This window comes from Juglans microcarpa x Juglans regia, chromosome 6S, assembly GCF_004785595.1.
Source record: "Juglans microcarpa x Juglans regia isolate MS1-56 chromosome 6S, Jm3101_v1.0, whole genome shotgun sequence".
NCBI classification, from domain to species: domain Eukaryota; kingdom Viridiplantae; phylum Streptophyta; class Magnoliopsida; order Fagales; family Juglandaceae; genus Juglans; species Juglans microcarpa x Juglans regia.
Window position 1 is genome coordinate 11,349,032 of NC_054605.1, and position 9,892 is coordinate 11,358,923.

The window sequence follows — 9,892 nt, forward strand, 5'->3', positions numbered from 1 at the left end:
ATTAAATATAAGATTCCTAATTAGTGAAAGCACCAGTCCCAAAGTTACACATGAAATTTTTTTGTAAAATTCTATTTTTTTAATTTTAAATATTATTTTTTTCAATCCTCATATATTTCAAGTAATTTCTTCTAACTTAATTTCTATTTTTTTTAAAACGTCCCATTTCACAATTAATCAATATAATTACCTTACTTTATTAAAAGTAATTTTAATTTTGAAATAACTATTCTTATTTGAAATAACTATAAATAACTTTGATACTCATCATTTTTTATGCACCATATTTTTTTTTTTACTTTTTATTTATTTATTTTTTATTCTCTTAAATTAATTGAGTTTAGAATAATGAGAGAGTTTTCATTATCGTCGTGTAATATTTGTTCATCCATTGCAGACTTTACCCTACGCCTACAAAGTCAAAAAAGGCATGCAGAGTGCAGACACTGACAAAAAGAGAGTAGTTTCATGTTCTTTTTCCTACATCCGCCGGCCAGTACAACCTTAAAGGCCTCGGATCAACACAACACTCTCCATGTTCTTTTTTCTTCACCCCCTCCCAGCGGCCTCTTGAGCTCTTCCAGCTGTTTCCTGGGCCTTCCCCGAGACCGTCTGCCCCATCTGACCCGCTGTCTCCTGGGCTCGTCGCTTTGCGTGCTCGAGATGCTCGGCCGGCAGTCTTGCTCGACGCAGATAGTTGGCTATCCACGAAAGCGACGAAATCCCGGTGATACCGAATGCTCCCGATGCCAAAAACCCGGTCATAGCCAAGCCAATGACTGCTGCTGCCGGAACCAAAACAGGGCTGCACATCACGAACAGCGGGGTCGACACAGCGAGGCCGATAAGCGTTGCCGCAAGTGTGAGACCGGACAGGAGGAGAAGGAAGCCGGCGACGGGTACGAGAGTGACGACTGCTAGAACTTTTGAAGTAGGGGGACCCTGAGCCTGACCTTTTTGTCCTGCGAACATGCCCTTCATGGCATCGGTGGGGCGTTGTTGGTGGCGCTGGTCAGCCATGTCTTGGTTTAATTTCGTGGCTCGTAAATAATGGATCTGGTTCTTTGAGAGATGGAGATTATGATCAAGAGGTTGGGGTTCTTATGATTCTATCAAAGGGATGGGGTTGAGTTTTAACGAGAGGGCAGGGTGAACACGTGGAGTATGGTGAGTACACTTGTTCGATGGATGGAGTGTTGCATGAGAAACATGTCGCTTTGGATGGCTTTCCAGCAGGCTGATGTCTTACTTTTGAGTACTCCAAACTTAGGATGGTTTTGGGGTGAGACGCTGCCAGATTTTTGTGAATTTTAGTAAGATATTTTGTTAATAGTAGTGAGAAGATTTGAATTGAGTATATTTTAAATTTTGAGAAATGAGAGAGAAAATGTTGAATAAAAAATATTAAAAAAATAAAATATTGTTATGATATATATAGTTTTATAATATTATTTTTATTTGAAGGTTTGAAAAAATTGAATTATTTTTTATTTGAAAGTTTGAGAAAGTTGTAATGATTAATTTGAAAAGGTTGTAATGAGTAGTTTGAAAATTTTGTATTTGAATTATGCTTGGAAATGAAAATATGATGAGATGATATGAGAATTTTGGGATGAGATTTATTTCCAAACAAGTGATAATTTGTTATTAGTCCTTGTTTGATTATACAGATGAAATGGAATTAGACATTTATAAATAGTTGTGAGATAATTTGTTAATAATAGAAAAATAGTTTGAATTAAGATTTTTATAGAATTTTGAAAAATAAGAAAAAAAAAGTTGAATAAAAAAATTATAAAATTAAAAGAGGGTTAGAATATAATTTTTTAATATAATTTTCATTTTGAGATTAAAAAAAGTTGAATTGTTTTTGTGTTTTGTTTAAAAGTTTGAAAATTTTGTAATGTTAAGTAATAATTATATGAAAAAGTTGAAAATTAAAAATTAAAAAATAATTGTCTTTGTTTGGATGTTGAGATCAAATGAGATGAGATGAGATAGTTTAAAAGATTTGTGAAATCAAACTAAACCTTATAGTTATGTTTGTCCTCTTCATAAGGCGGTTAATAACACTTTCGTGAACCCAATATAAATACGATATGAGATTAACGGATTTAGATTTGATATAAATGTGTTCGGATCAAAACAGATTGATCCGTTAAAACATGATTAATCAACGGGCCAATAATAGGTTAACTCACTTAACTCGAAATCAACATTTAATATCATTCAAAATTTATTTAAAACATATACTTTTATTATTGTTGAGTTGTAATATTGATATTTTTCAATATGTCTTTATTCTTGGGATTGTAATTCTAAATCTATGTTCATATTTGTTATCGTTAGGTTTGTAATATTGGTTTATTATATATTAAAATTTGAAAACTATTGATATTTTTTATTAGTGGGTAGTTTTATTGTTTTTTTTTTAAATATTGTGATTATTAATAAATATAAATTTAATTTTTATGTAAAATTATGTTAATAAGGTAAAATGGGTTATGTGGGTTAGTTCAACTAATTTATATGAAATTGGTTGAAATGTGTTATGTCATGTTGATCAATTTTTAATTAATAATAAAACTATTAAAATGGATGATGTGATACAACCTATGATTTAAATAGGCCATATTAGAGTTTGAAAGTGACCCGTTTAATTTAGCGGCTAGTATTCGGGTTAACCCATATAGTTGAGTCCATGACTTAACATCAGAATCGCGAATTGCAACCCATACTTGATGCGGCCCTGTCACGTAGTTTATTAAAAAAAATATGTATATATATATATATATACTAGATCAAAATAACGTGCAAAGCACGTTTGTCTAGTTGGGTGAAATAATTATTTTTAATAAATAATATATATTCCATAAAAAAGTTTATTTCAATCAATAAATTAAGACATATAAGAAAAAATGTGAAATCTAGCAAATATTTAAGGGTAATGATAGTTAAGTAGAGTATAATAATTACATGCTTGCATAGATTAGAAGATAAAAACATTAGTTTAAAATATAACATACTCCAACACATATTTATAACATTGATAGTTTTAGCAAAGTTACTTGCGATAAGTTTAACACAAACCCAACAAAAACATTAGTTCAAAATATAACATAGTCCAACACATATTTATAACATCGATAGTTTTAGCAATAAACCCGACAAAAACATCAGTTCAAAATATGAGTCCTTTGATGTTTTTACTATGATCCATCATTTTGTGTTTTCTTGTACTGCATCAATAGAAATGACATTGAAATTGTTGTGCTGTTGTTGGTTGAGTCGATTGGGATCTACTAAAAGTTCAATCATCCACTCTTTTTGTAAAACTTGTGCTACAAGATTTTCTATATAAGGCAAATGTTCCTGCAAAAGAAATTTTTAATAACCTTGCATGATTAATAAAAATTTAAAGAATATACATGCTGGAAATTAATGTAGTAAATATGTCAAAAATTCTAAGACAGACTTTTTTACTCACAACAATAAAGGTAATAGAAAATAAGAAAACATATATCACCAGTATGATTCATTAGCTCAACTGCCGAACAACCGAATGCTTCTTCTACAACTTCACCAAACATAACAGCAGATAGTCTTCCTGTACCATCGTCGAGTTGAACATATGCTCGACAACTATAAAATTGATGGAAATATCATTTTAAGTTAGAATCAATAAAAGCTATACATTAAATCTATCACACAAATTATCAAACAGAACAAAAAATTTGAATGATACATACCGTGGTTGGGAAATACTTTGGTGTTTGCAATGGTAACAAAGGAAGCCATCATTGTAATCATACCCAGTTCCTTTATTACAACCAATACATGACATGTAAAAAAATATCTGGCGCAAGTCAACCACTATTATCTTCGCCTTTATCCAAAATTTTGCTTTCTACATTAGATCAAAAATAATTTTTTAGATGAATTGATTGTATAAATATTTGAATTTGTTACGAAGAATAGGATTTTACCGCCATGGGTTGTAAGCTTTTGATCAACTCAGCAACATCACAATTCTTGATTATTTATCGTATACCAACATAAGACAGAGATGTAGACGGGTATGTCAAGCATCTTGCAATAATACTCTCAAGTAATGAATCATTAATTACCGCCCTTAAAATTCATAAAAACAAATGCAACATAAGAAATAAAAATATGAAGATTTTAATATTCAAGTGGCATGAAACAAATAATGATTTATTTATAATGATTACCACTCTTGCAATGAAGTTGCCTCAGGAAGAACATGATTGATCATAAATTTACTTTTCGGATGTGATGAAAGAGACAATCCTTCATTAGAAATAGAGATCGTGATTAATGCAAGCATATACAATATAAAAGAAAAATATAAGATTGTTAATTATTAAAAATACTATTATAAGAACCAACTCTTATTCTTGTTCCAAGTATAACTGGTTTTGTCCCAATTATTTCTGAGATTTTTTTGCATTCATCTTGCACAAATTGACCCCACATAGTTAAACATATGGGGTTTAAGCTACAAAAATTGGAATAAAAAAAGAATTAACAGAATATACAAGAAATAAAGATTGAAACATAATTTTAAAAAAGTGAACTACCCAAAAAATATTTTTACCTTTGATCAATGACATATATTTCCTGAATAGTTGTTGGTCCATGCACTGAAGTTATCTCTCTACATGGCTTGATATTGATTGCAACAGCTAAAACATCTGACAAATAAGATTTAAATTTTTAATATATTGATAATTAAATATTCTAAAATCAAGAGTGAATTACCTATTTCTGCAATTGAGTCTTTGTAAGCGTCTAATTCATTGAACGAAATGAGTTGGTACTTTGGTACCTCCAATTGTTCTTCATCCTTTGGAACTTCCTCAATTATCATTTTGAAATTTAAGATCCATTGATAGTCATGTGTTTCAATTTTATACTTCGGATCCAGTGGCCTTGCATATGCATTACTGATGTAATATGCCGGAAAATATGTAAAGTATCATCTCGCGAGTCTATATCTTTATCAAACATTGTTGCTTGTACTCGATTTCCCTGTATAGTATAAGAAATTGAAATAAATAATTTACAAAAAAAAATATTGTAATAAATAATTGAGTATAATAATTTTGTTTATTTTAAATTATTTGTGGGTTTTAAAAAAATAATATTTTTAAGATTTTTTACAAATTAGTAGTAAAAAAAATAAAAATACAAAACTTAATAAATATGATGCAAAAATAACAAAATCATTTATCAGTTGTTAGTACACCAAAAAAAATAAAAGACAATAGATAGAAATAAATATTATACCTTTGGATCAATCAATGTTAGGCTTTGGTACTTCACTAGTGAGCATTGGCTTGTTCGTTTGGGTGACTTGTCTGCCATGATAATTTTTATTTTTCAATTCCTTGTACTTGGAGTGATATTTTTTATCGATATATAAACCGTCCGCATATTTAAAACTGTTCACATACAAAAATATTAAATGTGTAAGTATAGTAACCCAATACTAGATTAAAAAAAAATTACAATGAGAAATAAAGAATACAATACTAAACATACAGAAAAAAGAATTCTATAAAATGCATAATTTTGTTTAAATAGTTAAACTCAAATTATACAATTGAATCATTACCTGTAGAACATTAATCTGAACATACTAATCTTAATAATTCTGTATAGACAATATTTTTTGTGCAGTTCTTTTCTGATCGTTCAGTCGACACTGGCCGTATTAAAACCCTTACTGTAGATGCAGTCTTAGCCCTTGATAAAACCACATATAATTGACCATGTGAGAAAACAGGTTGAGGTAAATATATCCCAACAAAATCCAATGTTTGCCCTTGTGACTTATTTATAATCATTGCAAAACTTAATCTGATAGGGAACTGGGTTCGTTTGAATGGGAAACCACTATTTTCATCAAGATTTGGCAAGAATGGGATCCTTGGAATAAAAACTCTTTTTCCGCTATGGTGCCCAACTGCGATTTCTGCATCAATTACATTTCGATCAAAAGCCCGACAAATTAGACGTGTTATGTTGCATAGTCCTTCTGAAGAGTTAATGTTTCTAAGCAACATGATGGGACAGTTTATCTTTAGTAACAATTCATGAGGAGGAAGTCCATTTGGGGTTAGAGTATTTAAAAAATCCTCCATAACTGATTGTTCAGATGCATCTATTGCTTCATCAAAGCTATAATATCGCCTAAGCTCACCAGGAAACCTATGAATCAGTAATGTATTTATTTCATCAACATAACTGTTCTTCGGTGTTAATATGGCCCGATTCATCATAGCTGAAATATTTATTGAATATTCATGAATATCTTGGAAAACAACATCTATTAAATGATCCAAAAAAGTACAGTCATCTTCATAGGGAACAAGCATGCCATTAGGAATTTTTACAGTTTCGTCAATTGTGATTGGTGGCATTCCGTTGCCTAATTCTAACACATATTCTGAAAAAACAGGACCCAATCTTGCTCTCATATTTTCAGTTAAACGAAGTTTGATCAATGTAGGCCACAAATAAGAAGAAACCAAACTGGCGTCAACCTGTTCTTGTCTTGTTCCTTTACGAACCACAGGTAAAACCTGGCGAAAATCTCCACAAAAAAGACAACTTTTCTACCGAATGTTAACTCTGAATCATTAATGTCTCGTAACATTTTATCTAATGCTTCGATGTGTTGTTTTCTTGACATAGGGGCCTCATCCCATATAATTAACCTTGCTACACGTAGTAGCTTTGCAATGGCACTTTGTTTACTGACACAACACATGCTATGTTCATCAGTATCTAGTGGAATCTTAAAGCGCTAGTGTGCTGTTCGACCTCCAGGAAGGATAGATGCAGCAACACCAGATGAAGCAGTTGCAAGTGCCACTAATTTTCTTGATCTTACTGCAGCGAGAAGTGCCTTATACAGGAATGTCTTCCCTGTCCCACCAGGGCCATCAACAAAGAATGTAGCAGTTTTGTTTGAAAAAACATTTTCCAAAACTGAATTATAGACATGTCGCTGTTCACTATTAAGGATTTCTGATGCAGCAGTATCTTCCTCTGGAATTTCAACAGCCAATTCATCATCGATTTTCCTATATTCGAATTGGTCTTCATCAAAACAAATGTCGTCATCAAGAAGATAAAATGAATTAATGTCTTTCCCATTGATTCAAGTGTAAAAGAGATTGAGCGCAAAACTTGCATTCTTACAGTCAACATAGAATCTTCAGTTGACCTAAAATCAATTGATATATCTTGCTCAAAACGTTCCCAAAGCTCTCTCGGATTGGTTGGATTACAATAAACCAATATAATTGTAAATAGCCGTCTCAAACTGGACGACATTTGATATAGAGATGCTTCTTGTAAACAATCTTCTAAACCACTGTCTCTCTGTAGCAAACTATGCATAGTTGCTGCCTCTCGAAAATTTGGAGCCACAATACCATCAACTGTCCTAAGATCTTCAAATGACAAAGGTCCTCTTACATGATTTAGCAATATTCACAGATAATACCTCTCACCTTCAAATGGATTTGCTGTAATAATTCGACCTATAACAGTTTTCTTTTTTCGACAAGTCCACTCTTTGTATTGTTGGCTCCAAACATAGAATTCTGGAAATTCTTTGTACAACAATGTCCTGGCATTCTCATCCACTCGATTTAATACAAAAAATTCTGTTAACATCGATTTTGCAGACCGATCAGAGTTGAGAACATTGATTAAGTCTTCATTTGCTCGAAAAGTTACTTGGTGTTGATCCTCAAGATGTAAATGTAAGCTATACACTGCTGGGTACATTTCATTAACAACGAAGCCATATATTCTCCACATAACTTCAGGCAGAGCAATCCATCGGGCTGATTGGAATTGTTGGATTTCATCAATTTGTTGATTATTTTGTTCAGAAAGCAAATTGAAAGCAACACGATCATGCCCTTTGTAAATGTACTTATAAAGATATTTGACTGCTTTTATAGTAGAACAAATCTTGACGTTAATGTGACAGTCAAATGTTGCAAGCAAATACGGATTACATGGAACGACTCAACGGTTATCCAAATTATGACCTCTCACTTTGATAGTTATTCCATTGTCAGAACGCCTATATATTGGGAAGCAATCATTTCCAACAGTCGTACTTGATGCAAAATTTTTTGGATAATGGCTTTTGCAATAACCATTTTTTTTCATGCAAACATTTGTTGGATTCAACACTCCACATGATCCATGCATCATATGCTTGACAACGGCGTTATGCAAGTGTAAATTCGTATTTTTATCAGGTATTTCTGCCGATACAATCTCATCAAAAGATTCAGGCGCATAGAGTTTACAATCTCTTTGTAATATAATTAAAAAATGAGCATGTGGAAGGTCTCTTTTTTTGTGCTCAATAACATAAACATATGCTGAAACTTTTCCAAATATCTGTTGCTTGAATAATCGATCCTTTAATTCTTCTAATTTTACACGAAAGATCCGAGCAACTAAATCAGGCCGATTTTGACTCTCCTCATGTAGGCGTAATTCATCTGAAATTTCTTGCCAATTTAGATTGCATGTCATTGTTAAAAAAAATGTCTGGTTTACCATAACGCTGAACTAAAGTCATTGCTTCCATATATCTTTTTCACATGTCTCTTGGACCCCCAATAAACGATGAAGGCAGAATAATCCGTTTTCCAACATTAGAAGCGTTAGTTTCCCCTAGTGTAATGGTATTAACAATACCTTGATATAACTCAGATCGAATATGTTGTTTTTTGCTATGGAAATAATCTAATCTTGACGTCTCGATCTTAACATACATATCAACAACGAATTGTTGCAACAGACAACCAGACATCAACAAAATTGATCTGAAATTTTCTCTGATTTGTAATTTGTAGCAATAATATTCACGGCACGAAACAATTGGATCCTTCATTTTTCTGTTTAATGCTACAAAAGTTGAAGGGGAATGCAATATTACAAAATTGGACGTGTACAAACTAAGTACAAAATGGGAAGATTAAGATTACACTCTAACCTCGTTGTTCTCTTGTAAGTAATTCTTCTGCTGATATTGATTGGTGATGATCTATTGATCGGGTTGTTTCATTACATATTAATGTGCTTCCTCTATTGATCCTTTTAATACCTTAGTGCCAACCAGTATCCCCAAAAGGAAATAAGAGCGGATACTGAAGTGGATCATAGCAGCCAAAATAATACTGAACTATATGACTTCCACTAGAATGACTAAAGACACAAATGTCCCGTCCTCCCAACTGATCTGCATATTCATTTTCAACCCATACTACTGCAACTTGTGAAGATGTCGGGGCATTGAACACACGCTGATCTAGGCCAGCTTCTGATCTTATATGGATTACTTGATTTTCCAAATTTGGTAAATCACCAAGAGATCGGAAAAACACAGAATATGGATTGATGCGAAGAATATCGATGAGTTGAGCTATAATTGATGGGTTCATTCTGTTTGAATCAGAAATACGATTTTCTAATTCATGCTCAGTATCATAGAAATACAATTGGAGAGAAGAAGGACGACCATTTAAAGGGACTAAATCATCGATATAGTGATAGATCTGTCCCTGAGTTCGGAAGGTATAAATCCCTCTATTTCGTCTGCAAAGATCTCTATCGAATTTAACTCCAGAAGATGTAAATGCGAACTTGTTATTTTAAGTCCGAACATAGGTCTTAAAATGCGCGGCTTCATCTGCATTGGAGGTAAAAAGATCATAAAGCTGATTAGGGACATCATTTGTGGTCAAAGAAATTGTCCCATCTGCACAACAAAATCCGTTTGTTTCATGATAGAATCGATTTGCTTTACAATGTCTGCAACAAGGCACATACG

At 32.3% G+C, this 9,892-nt stretch overlaps 1 protein-coding gene across 1 annotated transcript; it reads right to left on the reverse strand.

The window, feature by feature from the left end:
- Positions 1 to 378: 378 nt before the first annotated feature.
- On the reverse strand, positions 379 to 1,103 carry LOC121237781 (oleosin H2-like). The gene has a single exon (XM_041134661.1). It carries the CDS (start codon positions 1,018 to 1,020, stop codon positions 550 to 552), a length of 471 nt encoding a protein of 156 aa, XP_040990595.1. The 5' UTR covers positions 1,021 to 1,103; the 3' UTR covers positions 379 to 549.
- Between the last annotated feature and the right edge of the window lie 8,789 nt (positions 1,104 to 9,892).

Coding starts and splice junctions, on each gene's coding strand:
- LOC121237781 (XM_041134661.1), bottom strand. CDS start 1,020: ATGGCTGACCAGCGCCACCAACAACGCCCCACCGATGCCATGAAGGGC.